This window comes from Pelophylax lessonae, assembly GCF_965119305.1.
Source record: "Pelophylax lessonae genome assembly, chromosome: 4".
NCBI lineage: Eukaryota > Metazoa > Chordata > Amphibia > Anura > Ranidae > Pelophylax > Pelophylax lessonae.
In genome coordinates, this window is record NC_138771.1 from 135,327,966 (window position 1) to 135,345,667 (window position 17,702).

Consider the following 17,702-nt stretch of genomic DNA (forward strand, 5'->3'; position numbering starts at 1 on the left):
TTCTGCAATATCCTTATAAACACTGGCTGAGGTCTCCTCCTTGCACACCAAGAACCAGTTTAAAAGTTCAGTTTTATCCCTAAAGGTTAGGGGTGCAAGCTCTAGGGCCATACTATGTGGACCAGCTGGTTTTTCATGTTTTTGTTCTAGGTCCCATCTTGGGAACCGTTCTCTCTGGGGGCCATCTCTAATTTTATTTAGACCATGTTAGGTCAGTTTTTTCTCCACTTGAGAATTTATTGCTGTTTCATCTGTTTTTGTCGGTTCTGGTTGCTCAGCTTTTTCGCTGGTTCAGGTTTAGTGCTTCCTTCCATTTTAAGTCATTCCCAAACTAGGTTTACTATGCTTTAGTCTGTATAGGGTGCCTCCTGTTCATTCATTCAGTGCAGCGGAGGCTGCAGAGAAAGGGACTGGGGAATTTATGTATTCAGTTTTTTTCTTTGTTTCAAAAGCGAGACATCAAGGGTCTGTTTAGACCCATGATAATTCAGATAATTCACCAAATCCCCTGCTCACTACAGCATTGTAAAAATAAAAATGTAATAAATAATTTAGTAATTGTACAAAAAAAAAAAAGAAAAAAAAAGAAAATAATTTAAGAATTAACTGCTCATTTACACGGGTTCCCTGACCCATACAGTGTTATGGCACTTTTCCACTGCAAGTACCGGCTCGGCTCTACTCTGCCCTGTTTGGTTTTCCACTGCATGGTACCGCATGGTACGGTGTTGGAACAGTTCGGTATGGTTTGCTTTTCCACTAAAGTAGTACTAAAGTAAGTGGGTGGGATAACAATGATTCTCTGACCAATCAGTGGCTAGTAGTGACAAACAGTCAAGGCTGCATGCAAAGGATTGTGGGATATGGTACCGGTACGGCCCTGTTGGAACCACAACTGAGGTGGTACTGTTTAAGCGAGCCGTACCGTTCAGTTCCATGTAGTGGAAAAGTGCCGCCGTACCGTACCGAACCGTTCCTACACCGTACCATGCGGTACCAGCAGTGGAAAAGCACAAAAGCGAGCCAAACTGTTCGGTTCCATGCAGTGGAAAAGCGCCATTAATGAGCATTTTTTGTGTGGCTGGATCTGCCTATTTCTCTATGGGGAGACTCAGGGGCTGTGTGAACACAACCGCAGGTCTTGTTATGACAGGTGTGCAGGTGCAGATGACTGGCCCCAAATTCACACTGTCTGTGTTCGAGGCTGTACACCTATACCCACACGTTCAAGGCGAGGTTCAAGGCTATACACCTACACTTCAGCCACACTAAAAAAAAAAAAAAAAAATATTGATTCACACTGTACAGCCCACAGTACCCATGTGAATAAGCCCCCCCCCCCCGACCTCATTTACACACAGATTTATTAACTCGGGTGAGGGCCCTGTGATTACTTTTCCAAAGGTTTTTATTGAAAAGAGATTCAGACAAACAATGAAGTACTTCATTGTACAAATAAATGTCAAAAGGTGTTACAATGGGGATTATCAAAGCCATCGTATTCTGATCATACCACGACTTAACCAGATTATAGTAACTGTCCACAACCATTTCCCAGAGGTGCAAGAGGGAAACATGCTAAAAGCAAGAAGTGCAGTGGTTGGGGTGGTCCATTCACTCTAGGCATAGTGATAATAATACTAGCACATACGACAATTCAGGACTATTATTAATATATGGCTTCTGTAAAATGGGACCAGCATTGCCAATGCTAAACTGGAGAACACCACATCTCCATGTATAAACTGGACTAAAAGTAGCCCCATAGCCCACATCAAATGGCACATAAAGAGAGAGAAGTTATAAATTGTAGAAAAAGGTGGAAAAAAGAAAAGAAAGGGATGACAGAGAAGAAAAAGAAAGATGATTTACAGCCGATCACAATGCTCCAGACCTCTGACACCCCCCCACCTTTCCCCAAGGGGACTGGAGGTATCTAATCCAGAGGTCCAAACCTTTTTCAAAACGATGTTGGGGCCCCGTGATTTCTAGCAGTAGCCCTGATTACCAAATTCCTTTTTCAAAGTGCAGGTGAATGTTAAAAATAGCTGGTGCTTCTTGCCTAAAACACTAAATAAATTAAAAATTGAGAGGCATTCATAGCGCTGGACCGAGATCAGGCTCAGATGAGTGTTGTGGGGGGTGGGCTGGGGGATCTGTTGCGTGTAAAAGATTTTTTTTACCTCATAATGCATTAAGGTAAACAACTTTGCACCTTTACAGCTACAGTCATTCTTTCCCTGCTAGCCAAAGATGAGCAGAAAAAGTACAGACTATCGAAGGCATTAAAACAAGCTCACCACCATTTACATTTTCCCTGAGCCAAATTTGAGACTAGCCTGGTATTTGCCTTTCCTTATGTTCAATGGTCATATTCAGTTAAATACTCTTAGCAGTAGGATATTTCTTGTTGTCTAGGTCAAAGGCAATGGTGAGAAAATCAATATTCTGAATAACCCATTTGGTGCATTTAGCAACAATGGTCCAGTATGTAAAGGTGGAAGACTTGCATGATTTCTTCTATATACGGTGTTGGAAGAGGTATTTTGCAAAGATGGTTGCAAAGGATATAATGACCAATCCAAAAATAACAGGAATTACCGTTTATATGTCTGTATACATCAAGGCATCGGACCTTTTTTGTGCTGGAACCCACTTAAACAGTACAAAATGTGTAAATAGTAAGAGACTATTAGCAATGTTACATAACATGACATGTTTACATGACCCCAAGGGCATCAAAGGAGATACACGTTCATACACAAAACATACAGAGTGATCTAAACAAAGTGATCCTTTACCTCCTTTTACTAAAAAAACACATCAGCACGCAGCTCTTCATGAAGATATAAAATCATCTTACAACAATTAGGTAAATTAAACATTGTAGCAGTTTACTTAACTTCAATGTGTTCCTTTTTCCTGGTTTCTTGAGGCACTGTGATGTAATACTGGCATCAAAGCTGCCACCTGGGAAGGCTACATCACCAGTGCCTTTAAGGGACATCTTGTCTCTAGACTGAGATTTTGAAAGATCTTGGGTAAAGGCCTTTTTAAGTTGTTATTGTTTATATATAAGCTTAGGCAATGGGAGGTTCAGGTAATATAATTGCGCTTTCCTTTCAGTAGCCATGGCAAAGGATGAACAATAACTAAATTGCCAGATCTTATATTGCACATGTTATCAGTGGGCTGACACAAGGAGCAAAGAAGAAGCAGCCAGCCATCGTTATTTGAAAAAATGTTAAATACCAGAAGGTGAAATTTTTTTTTTTCAGAATTGTCGCTTTTTTTGTTTATAGCGCAAAAACTAAAAATCACAGAAGTGATCAAATACCACCAAAATAAAGCTCTATTTGTGGGGAAAAAAAAGGAAAAATTTTATTTGGGTACAGCGTCGCACGACCATACAATTGTCTGTTAAAGTAACGAAGTGCCGAATAGAAAAAAATGGCCTGGTCATTAAGGGGGCAAATCCTTCCGGTCCAGAAGTGGTTAATAGCTAGTCAATTCTAAAGATCAAAAAAAGAAGGGTTGTGTAATACCTCCGATGTTCAGGAGTTACTGTAGCTGACATAACTAAAGGATTTATTAGCGATTATGATGAATATGGTAATGTGTACCTGAAAGCTACCAAAATCCACAATAACGACATCGGTCTTCTCAGAATAGAAGCCAAATTTTGGAAGCAGCAAAAAGGATGGCTGAAGATTAATCTGCAAGTCAAGAACTTTTCGGGTTTCAATCATATGGGTGAGTCCTGTATGGCACAATAAAAGTAAAATGTAAAACAAGTAAAGGCTATTTAAAGTTTAAATTGCTTATAATTTGCCTTCCTTGGTTTCTTTCTTCTTCTCATCAACACGGTAATGAAATGTTTGAAACAAACCTATATATTTTTATTACATACCATATTTTAGACCCAGTAACATCATCACTTCACATTATCTCTGCTTCTCTGTGCAATGTAGGCACATCATGGCTGATGGGAGGTGTCAGCAGGGTGCTGTACATGGTTTCCTGAAAACATTACATCACCCCACCCATAGTTGTTACTCTTAAGAGCCCTCAGTTCTGATACATTTGCATGCAGACCTCTCTAGGTAATGGCCACAGGTGATGAGCCCTCCTGATTTAAAAGAACTGAAATCAATGAATGAAAGGTTTGGACCAGGGAAATTCAGGCTGGGAAGGAACAGGCTAGATCAGGCATGTCCAACCTGCGGGCCAGAACTGCAGGCAATGCGGCCCACTGCCCCCTGGCATCTTCTTTTTTTTTTTTTGCTGGGGAGGAAGAAAGTTGAGTCAGGGGCACGGCCACAGCAGTTTCCAACTAACTGTAAAAGATAATAAAACGTGCAGCGCTAATAAACAATTGCATATAAATAAACATAAGCAATCATAAGTGTCCAAATAAAGTCCATGGTGATGTATCCATAACAAAAATTCCCAGTGTCTATTGAAGTGAAGGAAATGATGTCCAAAATATTACAATAGGTGATTGTATTGCACGTGAATTCCCAACACCGACAGGAGATGTTATAATGAGCTCACCAGAAGTAGAGGACCTAGAGTACTATACAGTACCTAGATCATGGGTGTCCAATCTTTTGGCTTCTCTGGGCCACATTGAGTGTAGAAAAATTTTCTCGGGCCGCATATAAAATATATACTATAGTCAAGATATATAAGTGCTAAAACGCTGCCGCTGCCTTCCCGTGCCGCCGCGCCCCGTTCCCCAGCACTAATTTAACGCAACTAGAGGATGATCAAATGAAATGGAATCAGTATACAGAGGTTTACTTCTGAGAGATATTAAAGGAACACTCTAACCACCATGACCACTTCAGTGATTTGAAGTGGTCATGTGGTAGGAGTCAGAAACACTGCACATGCTGGGATATTTACAGTTATGTGCTGGGGGCTAGCTACACCCTTAGCACATGTAACTTAGGCAGCCAGAAAAGGTCATGTCCTTATTCATACATGTATGAACAAGGACATGACATATTATGACAAAACACAACTAGTTATTAAAAAAAGATATTGCAACAATTTACACACGCTAATGCACATACCTTTTCTACTTATTTTGCAGACTGCTGGCGGGCACTGCTGGTGGGTACTGCTGGAGGAAGCAGCGGCTGCAGTAGAGAGCAGAGCCGCTGCTTCCTGTATTGCTCCTATCACAGGCGGAGGAGGGGTGTATTTCATATAACTTCCCCTGTGACAAAGCCGGAACTAGACAGGAAGCAGCGGCTCTGTCACTGACTGCAGACATCCTAAGTCTCCAGCAGCAGCCGGGAGATCGCACGGCGCCTGCAGTCTAGTGCGTGCCCATCCAATGCAGCCTAAACATTGCCCATCCGATGCAGCTTCACCAGTGCGTGCCCATCCAATGCAGCCTCACCAGTGCATGCCCATCCAATGCAGCCTCGCCAGTGCAAGCCCATCCAATGCAGCCTCACCAGTGCGTGTCCCTCCAATGCAGTCTGCAATGAAGAGAGAGGAGAGCCGCTGAATTACACAGAGCGGGAACTCCAGCTTACCCAGCACCGCTGTCATACAAAGTCCTGCCTCCTGGACCGGCTCCTATGATAGACGTCATCAATGTGCTGTCTATCATAGGAGCCGGTTCAGGAGGCGGGGCTTTGTATGACAGCGGCCGGGTAATCAGGAGATCCCCGCTCTGTTTGTAAACCTGGCGGCGCTTGCCCCCCCCTCCTCCCCTCCAAGGCAGCCTCTTCCTACAGTTAGTTGGAAGCCGCTGTGGCCGTGCCCCCAACTCAACTTCCTTCCTCCCCAGCAAAATAAAAATCAAAAAATTGTCAGGGGGCAGTGGGCCGCATTGCCTGCAGTTCCGGGCCACATTGCCTGCAGTTCCGGCCCGCAGGTTGGACATGCCTGCTCTAAACGGTCCCCTGTTTAGTGTACATGCAGCATGAATTACTTACCTTGTGACTTTCTTGTCCAGCGCGGCCATCTGCGGTTTGGGCAGCTAAAGCCCCAGTGTTCCTCTTCCTGGATTTTGCAAGTCCCAAAATGCTATACCCTCGTCACTTCCGGGGCAGGTGCGTCATCCCACAGCTGGTTCCGCGTCATTGCGCATGCCCAGAAGCTGTTCTCCATCCATCGGTAGAGAATTACGCCCCTGCACCGGAAGTGACGAGGGACACCGGGATTGATGACTCCTGGGATTGATGACACTCATCTCCCAGGAGTCAATGTAAAGCAGGAAATGACATCGGCGGCCACGGCCGCATAAGGAGGAAGTGCAGTGATTTTTCATTAAAAATAAGGTAAGCGAACCAAAAAAAAAAAAAGATCCAATTCGTTTTTAGAATGTGATAATCTTATGTATGATAGGAAGTTGAAAATGTGGCCGGAACTCTGCTTTAAAAGTTTTTTTTTTTTTTTTGCCTTCCTCTGTGTCATCTTTAGATTTGGGTTTTTTTGTTTTTTGGTTGAACTGAATGAATACATCTTTTACAATAAAAAACTTGTAAGAGAGTACAAGTAGGGTAGTAAGTAGTAAAGGTTTACTGGCAGCTGTTCTTTCTTTGATCTCCTCCAGTTTTGACAATGTTGCAGATGTGAGTTGTTCTAAATCCATTCCTCTGTGAGTCTGGAAAAAGTCTACAAGTGCATTTATGGTAACCTATAAAACACAACATAAATGTGAAAATAATATATTCCAGTAGAACAGCCTCAAATACATATAGATAAAGACAGCCACAGAGGATTAGCACTTTATAAGGGGTCACTAAACTACCATAACAATTAGCTGTTTTAGAGTACACACAGTAGTTGTCCAAAAGGCAGGAGAGAATGCTCGGAAATGACGCAATGTGATCTTAGCTGTACCAGCTGTCAACTATTCCAGCTGTAGGTTTAAATCTAGATCTAAAAATCCTTGACAATATTGAACTGAATACATTTATGTTTGCAAAGCAGAGGTAATCTGTTTTAAAATGGTTGTTAAGCCACTATATAATGGTGGTACGTACGGTTCAGTTCAGTACGGTACGGTTCGGAACGGTACACATTGCGTTTCCACTGCCAATAGTACCCTTTCATGATAGGTGTGGTGTAGCAGGAAAGCTGTGATAGACGATTCTCTGTCAACCAATCAAAGTTCTGCAGAGTGTAGCTCCACCCTGTTGGTACGGTACTAATGTGCTTGGTACCCCAACGAAAGGGTACCAAAAAGTGGTACGGTACGGTTCGGAATTAGGGTACCAATTATAATGGAAATGGCATAAATAGCGTACCGTACCGAACCGTACCAGAAAGCTCAGTGGAAGCGAGCCATTATATTTATACCACCCCATACAACGATATGTGACCCAGTGCCTGTGCTGTATTAAAAAAATAAAATGCAGATTCTACCTTATATCAGAGCGTCTCCCAGGGCTCACATAACTCCTCCCCCCGGCTCTCTCCTCCCCCCGGCTGACCGCTATAAGCGGGAGGGGCCGATAACTTCCGCTGACATCAGCCGGGAGGAGGGGAGGGGAGGAGCATAGAGCTGAGGAGTCATCTGAGTGCTGGGAGATGCTCTGAGATAAGATAGAAATCTGCATAGTTTTATACAGCACAGGCACAGGGATACATATTGTTATATAACTGATGGGATGGTATAACTATAATATAGTTATTTTATAGCAGCAGGAGCAGAGGGGTGGGCAGTGTCTCAAGCTGACAGGCAGGGAGGAGAGAGGGAAGAGGACAGGGAGAGTAGAGAGGAGAACTGCGGATGTTGTCGGCACGTAAACTGACCACAGTGTCAGGGCTCAGCAGCCATGATAAACCGTGGTCAGTTTACAGGGAGACCTGGGGAGGGTAAAACCCGGCAGGATCAGTCAGGTATTTCAGGTTATACAGGGGGCCAAATTACACAGCACAAGCACTGTGCTGTTATTTATGCTTTAGGGAACAGGATCTATTTTTTTTTTTAGGGTAACAAACACTTAACTATTTAAAACTAAAACACTATAAAAAAAAGTACAATGTGCCATGTAACCAAATAATCATGGTCATATGCAGGTATATGGGTAAAGGTGCATACTCAATTATGACAAAGACAAAAGGGGCCAACAAAAAAATAAAGGTAGAAAAACAAGGGGTAGGGAAGTGCGAGATGTGTAAGAGAAAGGGGATGCTCAGCCAGGGGGGCGACTAAAGAGTAATCTGGCTTCAGTCAGTTGTAGTAAAAGAAGGGGCAAGAGGTGGAGGAAGAAAAAGCAACCCAGATGCTTCAGGTGTTAGGCTGGCCATACTTGAGTCGTTTAACTAGCAGGTTGAATAAAATAAAATTACTCCATTCCCCTATCCACACACTCTGTGTGGATGGGGAATCCCTCTTGCTGCGATATTGTTTTCTGACAGCGGAGAGACTGCCCCACCATCAAAATACATGGATTAGCACCGCTGGCTATAGCTGGCATCGCTGATCGAGAGACAATGTTTCAATAGGCCGATTGTGCACAAGATGATCAATAGATGGGCTTGTGTATTGCCTATACATTGATTGAAATTCGGCTGGTACCTGCTGCTGTCATTCAAATCAGCCAAGGAAGGAGCGGGGGGCTGGGCCAAGCCAGGCTGGGTGTGTCTGCGAACACACCCACCCTGGCTCGGGAGCACGCTTGTGCAACTGCCCCAATAGCAGCCGGCTTGCTACAGACACCCGAAGAGGCACGAGGACCTTGGAAGAGGAGGTAAGGAGCCACTCTGGGCTTTAGACTGCTTAAATGCCTGGGCCACAATGATGTTATTCCCACATATGCACACGCGCAGCATTAAAGATTGGGGACGTAATAGGTCACTGAGGTAGCGCATGTGTGGCTCAGTGCTATTGACAGCTGACAGGCAGGGGGAAGCATACCGATAGGGTCTCTTCTTTCAAAGATGCACTGCCTGTCAGAAACTTTTCAAAAAACAAAGTTTACTAGCTCTTTAACAAACCAAAAAGGAAGCAAATTAGAGAAGTACATTGTTAAGGTTTACAAACACTTTAATACAAGACATTAAACAACTTGAGGTTTTTAGTTGTATTTACTTACAGCATCATAAATAATCTCCACAGGCTGGGACTGAAGTATCAGGACTTGATCAGCAGTGCTATTTTCAGGGTTAGTTTCATACTGAATTTTAAGGAGAGATGACTCCTTGGAACCAATACTGCTTACAAGTGACGGAACAATATTTTGTTGCTTGAGGCCAGTCACATACCAATGGTCCAACTTCGCATCAACCCTAAAAGATGTATTGAAGGTTATAGTAACTAATAAAGTGCAAAGACTAGTATACTGATATATTATGTATCGGAGTTCATCTGGAACAAGTTTGACAACTTAACAACAAGATGCAATTCTAAAATACAGGGGATTTACCACACACAGTATCTCGCAAAATTGAGTACACCCCTCACATTTTTGTAAATATTTTATTATTTGTTTTCATGTGACAACACTGAAGAAATGACACTTTGTTAGAATGTAGTAGTTGAAGTAGAAGTAGTGAGTGTACAGCTTGTATAACAGTGTAAATTTGCTGTCCCCTCAAAATACCTCAACACACAGCAATTAATGTCTAAACCGCTGGCAACAAAAGTGAGTACACCCCTAAGAGAAAATGTCCAATTTGGGCACAAAGTGTCAATATTTTGTGTGGCCACCATTATTTTCCAGCACTGCCTTAACCCTCTTGGGCATACAGTTCACCAGAGCTTCACAGATTGTCACAGGAGTCCTCTTCCACTGCTCCATGATTTTACGGAGCTGGTGGATGTTAGAGATCTTGCGCTCATCCACCTAACATTTGAGGATGCCCCACAGATGCTCAATAGGGTTTAGGTCTGGAGACATGCTTGGCCAGTCCATCACCTTTACCCTCAGCTTCTTTAGCAAGGCAGTGGCCATCTTCGAGATGTGTTTGGGGTCATTATGTTGGAATATGGCCCTGCGGCCCAGTCCTTCGAAGGGAGGGGATCATGCTCTGCTTCAGTATGTCACAGTAAATATTGGCATTCATGGATCCCTCAATTAACTGTAGTTCCCCAGTGTCGGCAGCACTCATGCAGCCCTGGTTCATGACACTCCCACCATCATGCTCGAATGTAGGCAAAGACAAACTTGTCTTTGTACTTCTCACCTGGTTGCAGCCACACACACTTGACACCATCTGAACCAAATAAGTTTATCTTGGTCTCATCAGACCACAGGACATGGTTCCAGTAATTCCAGTAATTCATGTCTTTAGTCTGCTTGTCTTCAGCAAACTGTTTGCGGGCTTTCTTGTGCATCATCTTTAGAAGAGGCTTCTTTCTGGGACGACAGCAATGCAGATCAATATGCTGCAGTGTGCGGAGTATAGTCTGAGCGCTGACCCCCCACCCCTTTTACCTCTGCAGCAACGCTGGCAGCACTTATATATCAATTTCCCAAAGACAACCTCTGGATATGGTGCTGAGCACACGTGCACTCAACTTCTTTGGCTGACCATGGCGATGCCTGTTCTGAGTGGAACCTGTTCTGTTTAACAGCTGTTTGGTCTTGGCCAACTTGCAGCTCAGTTTCAGGGTCTTGGCAATATTCTTCTAGCCTAGGCCATCTTTATGTCGAGCAACAATTCTTTTTTTCAGATCCTTAGAGAGAGTGCTTTGCCATGTGATGCCATGTTGAACTTCCAGTGACCATTATGAGACAGTTATAACACCAAATCTAACACACCTGCTCCCCATTCACACCTGAGACCTTGTAACACTAACGAGTCACATGACCCTGGGGAGGGAAAATTGCAAATTGGGCCCAATTTGGACATTTTCATTTAGGGGTGTATTCACTTTAGTTGCCAGTGGTTTAGACATTAATGGCTGTGTGTTGAGTTATTTTGACTGTTATACAAGCTGTACATTCACTACTTTACATTGCAGTAAAGTGTTATTTCTTCAGTGTTGTCACATGAAAACAAATGAACTGTTTACAAAAAATGTGAGGAGGAGTGTACTCACTTTTGTGAGATACTGTACATGAGCAGATGAGTTTAAGAAAAGGCATGTAAATATTAAATAATTAATGCTACCCTCCCAACATGGTTTCCTTCAATTTATTTTCCAACAAATTAACATTCAGAAGTTTTAAAAATTACAAACATGATTTGTTTGTGGCTTAAAATATATGCCTGAAATAATGTTTTACTAGCCACATACATTACAATCTTGTTTTACAATCTATTATTATTGTAATTTGTATAGGTTCCCATAAAATCCAGTCAATCCTTATGAGACTGTATAAAATAATAAATGAAATTTGATTGTTTTTAATAGATTTATATATCCTGTAGATTATAAAGATAACCACACACACGATTTTACGATCCATTTATAAAATATTTTACTTTAAGATATCTTTAGCAAATCCAGTAGATTGTACAACCAGAATGTAACATGGGTAGTGGGATACTATAGATACACAGCAGCTAGAATTCTGACAAATTGTACACTGGACCCAACTGTCCCTCATTTGACACTCGCTTTGGGACAGTCTCTCATTTGACACTCAATCCTGAGTCTCTCTCTCAGGAATGATTGACCCTGTTCAACCATTCCTCTGGATCAACTGTGGGTATAGGATTGTGTATATGGGATTGTATGGTTGTTTTGTTTTTTTTGGTTGAACTAGATGGACTTGTGTCTCTTTTCAACCTAACTATTGTAACCAAATAAGGCACTAGGTAAAATATGTTCCCAATCCTTCAGGTTCCAGGTTTGCAATACCATTGGCAGAGTATTCATTAGACATATGCTTGAAGTTCCAGTAAATAAAAATCACTTTTACAGCGTTCACCCTTCCTTTCCGGCACCACCCACTGCTGTTCCCAAGCTCTACAGTTCCATCGGGGAGCCGGGACCGCTATAAGCTGTCAGGTAGGGATGGGCTCCCTGCTCAGGCGTGTTCAGGTCCTAGTCCCAACCCACCTGAGTAATCCTGCCAGGAAGCCGTCACTGCACATCGCCAATCATAGGCAGTGAGGCATTTCGCATGCAGTGACTAGGCTGCTCATGCACGGCGGTGTGCAGTGATGGGTTCTTGGTGGGGTTGCTGAGGTGGGTTGGGACTAGGATCCGAACACGCCTGAGCCCATCCCTACTGTCAGGTCAGTTACCCATAGAGGAGATGGATGAAAATCCATTTCAAGTATCTCCTCTGTGATGAATGAAGCTGGAAGAATTTTGTCACTTCCGGTTTCAGAGCTGTTTACCTGACCATTAGAGCAAGGGAAGCATCTGATCAAACAGATCTGCGTTTGTTCAGATGCTTTGAAGGGCAGGACAGATATCAGGTGTCTCAATAAAGATTCCCTGTCACTGCCCAAAGCTATCACAAGCGGTCTTGTTCACCTGTTGCGAAAGCAATAAACTTTAATTAAAAAAGAAATAAATGTAAATATTGTTAGAAAAAAAAATGTAGATAAAATATAAATAATTTACATTTTTTTTTTTGAAGTTTCCCCGGTGCTCATGCGTAAATACAAGTGCGCACATAGGCCCTGCATGAATTTGTAAAAAGGGATTTTTGTAAAATCTTACCTTAAAATCCTTTTCTCTTAAGCTCATTGACAGACGTAGTCCTCCTTGATTAATATCAACTCGGGTTATACTGCCCTCTACAGGAGTAGGACTAGACAGGAAAGAAAACATTCTGGCCACACCCTAGGGGCAGTCCCAGAGGGTATATCCTCTCACTTCCTGCTACAGCAAATCAGTTATGTCACAAAGCAGTGTTTAGAGAATTTAACCCAACCCAACTCAAAAACAGAGGGGCGGGTACTACGTCTGTCAATGAGCTTAAGAGAAAAGGATTTTACGGTAAGATTTTACAAAAATCCATTTTTCTCTGTCGCTCATTGACAGACGTAGTCCTCCTTGATTAATATCAACTCGGGACGTCCCAAAGCAGTGCCACAAATGAGGGGTGGGATAACAGAAATCAAAATCCAGAAGGCCCAACCGGAGCCAACCAGAAGCATCAAGGACTCATCGAGCAAAAAGATGAGACCCAAGTGAAAAAACCCAACAAACCCTCGAGGTAGACCAACGGTCTCCTCAAATTGCGGCCTGCAAAACCTTGCGGCCAAATGAGGCATCCGACGATGCCATCACATCAACTTTATAAAATTTTGTAAAGGTATGAACAGACGATCAAGTAATCGCCTTGAAAACCTGGACCCCTGACGCCTGATGGTGGAAGGCCCAGGAAACACTAAGCGCCCGAATAGAGTGTGCTTTAACAGGGAACGGAAGATGGCTTCAGATGAAGAACTACCTTATCCCTATGAATCCCCAGATATGGGGAATGACACAATAATGCAGCCAGTTCTGACACCCTGCGTGCAGAAGTGATAGCCACCAAGAAGGCCACCTTCTGGGATAATGTAAGCAAGGGAATCTCCCTGATATTTTCAAAGGGAGGTTTCTGAAGAACCGACAACACCAAATTAAGATCCCAGGGTGGTAAGGGCGCGCGCACTGGCGAAGCCAAGTGCTGCACCCCCTGGATGAAATTCCGCACCAAGGAATGAGTAGCCAGAGGCTTCTGGAAGAAGATTGCTAACGCTGAAACCTGACCCTTGATAGTGCTCAAGGATAGTTTCTGCTCAACCCCCTTTTGCAGAAAAAAACAAGATTCGGGTCACCGAATAGGTACGTGGGGGAAAACTCCTACTATTCACACCACGCAATATAAGCCTTCCATGTGCGATAATAGACTTTGCTGGAAGTCGCTTTCCTTGCTTTAGAGTAGGAATAACTGAAGCGGACAATCCTCTGTCCTTCAGTACCTGGGTCTCAATGGCCAGGCCGTTAAAGCCAGCGACTGTAAAGCACGATGGAAGATCGGTCCTTGCGACCGCAGATCTTCCCTGAGAAGAAGTCTCCAAGGAGCGTCCGCAACTAGTCTTGCTCAAGTCGGCGTACCCGGCTTGACGAGGCTAGCCCGGAATTACCAGGATAACTGGAGTTCCCTCCACCTCTATCCTGCGGAGAAATCTCAGCAGTAACTTGAGAGGGGGGAAGACATACAGTAGCTGATACTTCCCCTACGGGGCGCTCAGCGCGTCTGCTGCGTCCACTAGAGGATCGCGGGTGCGAGCCCTGTTGAGCCAACCTGCCAACAGGTCCATATCCGGGGTGCCCCAATGAAGGGACAGCTGGTGAAATACCTCTGGATGAAGAGACTATTCCTCTTGATCCAGAATCTGACGGCTGAAATAATCTGCCTGTCCACCCCCGTGATAAATATCACGGAGAGAACTGGAACAACTGTTCCCCCAATAAGAATGTTGGCCACTTCTATGGCCGCCAGAGCACTCTTGGTGCCCCTTGGTGATCGACATAAGTCATGACCGTGGCATAGTCCGATTGGATCCGAACCGGACTGCCCTGGAGCTGCTCGGTCCAGTAAATCAGACAAAGTCTGATCGCTCTCAGTTCCAACACATTTACCTGGAATTTATCAGAAGAAATGACTTCCCCCTGGCTGAGCATCGGAGATCAAAGCCACCAGACCAGAGCCTCCCTGGTCCGCTCGCTCAATCGGACCCGATTGTCCAGGGAATCGGGATCCCGATCCCATATTAGAAGAATCTCCTCTTGGAGAATTCGGGTATGAGGCTGGGCAAACGGTACTGCCTCTAAGGAGGCGACCATCACTCCCAGCCAGTTGACGGATAGCAACATCCGAATCATTGACTGAATCTTCTGGAGTTTCTCCGCATGGAGAAAACACTCTTGCCAAGGATGTATCCAAAATTAGGCCCAGATAGTTCAGTCTCCTGGTGGGAACCAGGGATGATCTTTGGGAAAAGCAAAGAAAAACGCTGATGTCCTGTGAAGATGGGGATATGAAGATAGGCATCCTAAATGTCTATGGACGCCAAAAAATCCCCCTGATGCAGGGAGGCCACCACTGTTCGGATGGACTCCATCTTTCCCAAGTCCAGAATTGGACGCACCTTGCCCTTTTTCCTGGGCATTGTGAACAGGTTCGACTAGAACTCCTCCAAGGAATGGGAACTACCACTGCTTGTTGCATCAAGCTGTCCCCCGCAAAGCTTTTTAAGCGACCCGGGGATGTCGAATATTTGGAAGGGAAGAATCGCACCGGTGGAAGTGATCGAAACTCGATCTTGTATCCCGACCGTATGACCTCGCGAACCCCTTTATCCGGGATTCTGGAAAGCCATGGATCCGGAAACCGGTGAAGACGTCCCCCCACCCTAGAGATGGGTGGGGCCCATTCTGTCAATCCAACGGGATAACAGTGGCTTTATTTAGTCTGGAAATCGGTGGGTCCACTATTGGTGGTACCGTCCATCTTTGTAATGAGGGATTCCTCAAAATGATAGCACCTAGCAATGCGTTTGGAAATAGCAGGGGCTCGTTTATGGACGACCCCATTTGGGCAAGGGAAACCCTTCACCATTTTGGTAGGCTTGCTAGTACCAAAAAAGGAATACGAGTCTCAGCTACCTCTGCCGGTGTAACCTCAAGATTTAAGGTTTCCCGGACAGACACAACTAGTGCTTCCACCAACGCTTCTTGTGCTATGGCGGAGGCAGAAGCGTCCTCCTCACTGTCTGAGGAGACCGTACCTGAGACAACAACCCCAGAAAAGGGACTGCAATGACCAGCTCAGAATCCGTATCTGAAGTATCAGATGACATAGGGGTAGGCGGCGGTCGCTCTTCTTGACCCCCGTCCCTGACAGGCTACCTCCACCCGGAATACCAAAGACTCCAAAACTGCTGATAATGCATCATCACAAGTGGGGTACTGGAGGGTCCTGCGGCCACCCCAAGGGGATCAGGTGGGGATACATGTGTGGCAGGGTTCATGTAACAAGACACTTGCCAGCAAACACAAAAAAATGAATTGCAAGAAAAAAACATTTTTTTTTTTTCTACTTAGACCCCCAGCGCAATAGCGCCCCTCAGTCTACCTGCTTGGACCCCTCAGAAAGAGAGAGAGAGAGACCCCAAGCTCACCTGATGCACAGAAGTTTCTTATCAACTTGCTTCCAGCACTGTCTGTTACAGACAGGAAGTCTTTGGCTTGCTTTCCCGGGCCAAGGAGGCGGCTCTGCCCCTTTACACGCCTTCAGGCGCCTCCCAATTACTCCACGAGGTGTTTGGTCACCTCAAACATGGCCGCCCCCATGCTGGAGACACGAGGCTACGCCAATATGGCGGCCTCGTGCGATCTGCAGGAAAATGGCGGTGGCCTGTGTAGGATAGCGGCGGCTTGCAAGCTAGCAGTGGCCTGAGGGAGGTGTGCATTCGGCCTGTGCGGCCTGCGGGAGTGCCTCGGCCTGCGGGAGATGTCCTCGGCCTGCGGGAGGCTGTGCGGCCTGTGGAAGTGACAGGCTTTCTGGAGGGATGGCGATCTGTGGCTGCAGTAACTCAGGCATAGGCATCGGCCTGTGTACACACTATGACAGGTAGGATACCTCTATACCTCAATAGTAATGCCTTTTAGTAGTCTGCCACTGACTTCAGTCACACTTACAGTCATATAGTGACTTTAGATAGTCAGCTCCCAAACCAAGCCTCCTGGTTTCTATTCACAAAATCACACTCAAATTGGGGGATCTGTGACCTGTTATAGGATAGAGGGGAGACCCAGAAACTGAGTGTCCGACCATCCCAGAGAGGGGCCCGCGTCCCCAACAAACCCGACAGGGGGAGAGGGGGAACATTCTACTCACCATACCGGAACCAGGCGGGCGCCAACTCCTGACAGAACCCCTCTCCACCGGAGTGGGGGGGCTGTCAACCAATGTGGACGCCGTGACTCTGCTGGTCATTGGCGTCCAGGCGAGACGTTTAACTCGCAGGGTCAGTCCCCGTCCAGTGGGACTATGTCGCGGCCGACCCAGCAAGGAGCTATGGCCTGCACGCGCTCGTAGGCTGAACTGGGGTGACCACTGGATCTAAACATCCAGCCCGTCGCCCAGTTTCAGCGTGCTTGCTTGAAGATCTCCCAGGAACACTGGAGAAAAAAAGCTGTCTAAAAAAGTATTTCTAAAACAAAATCCTGCCAGGACCGAAGATCCTAGCAAGGAATTTAGGTCCTTACTCCTAACCAGACAGAAAAAAACTGATTTGCTGTAGCAGGAAGTGAGAGGATATACCCTCTGGGACTGCCCCTAGGGTGTGGCCAGAACGTTTTCTTCCCTGTCTAGTCCTACTCCTGTAGAGGGCAGTATAACCCGAGTTGATATTAATCAAGGAGGACTACATCTGTCAATGAGCGCACAGAGAAATGATGATTGCATCACACATGGGGGTATTGTCACAAACATCGGAGTAAGAGCAATACAACCTCAATTCCCAAAAAGATTGGGATGCTGTGTAAAATCTATATAAAAACAATTTGCAAATTTCATAAAGTCATTATTGATTTGATGGCAGCAACACAGATCTCAAAAAAGTTAGGACAGGGCAACAAAAAGTTGACAAAGTAAGTGATACTAACAGGGAAGAGCTGTCAAAATATTTTGCAACTAATTAGGCTACTTGGCAACAGGTCAGTAACCTGATTAGGTATAAAAAAAAAAAAAAAAAAAGGGCATCTTAGAGAGTCAGAGTGTCTCATAAAAAAAGATGGACCAAGGTTCCTCAATCTGTGAAAAGCTACATTT

General features: G+C 44.8%; 1 protein-coding gene across 5 annotated transcripts in view; it reads right to left on the minus strand.

The window, feature by feature from the left end:
- VPS13C (vacuolar protein sorting 13 homolog C) overlaps window positions 1–17,702 on the minus strand; it is a 555,353-nt gene that overhangs the window by 365,869 nt on the left and 171,782 nt on the right. For all 5 annotated transcript variants that reach the window (XM_082257056.1, XM_082257055.1, XM_082257057.1 and 2 more), the window contains 3 exons: window positions 9,066–9,258; window positions 6,544–6,658; window positions 3,624–3,760 (listed from right to left, as the gene is read on the minus strand). In XM_082257056.1, coding sequence (XP_082113182.1) covers window positions 3,624–3,760; window positions 6,544–6,658; window positions 9,066–9,258 — 445 coding nt within the window. The remainder of the gene's footprint in view (window positions 1–3,623; window positions 3,761–6,543; window positions 6,659–9,065; window positions 9,259–17,702) is intronic.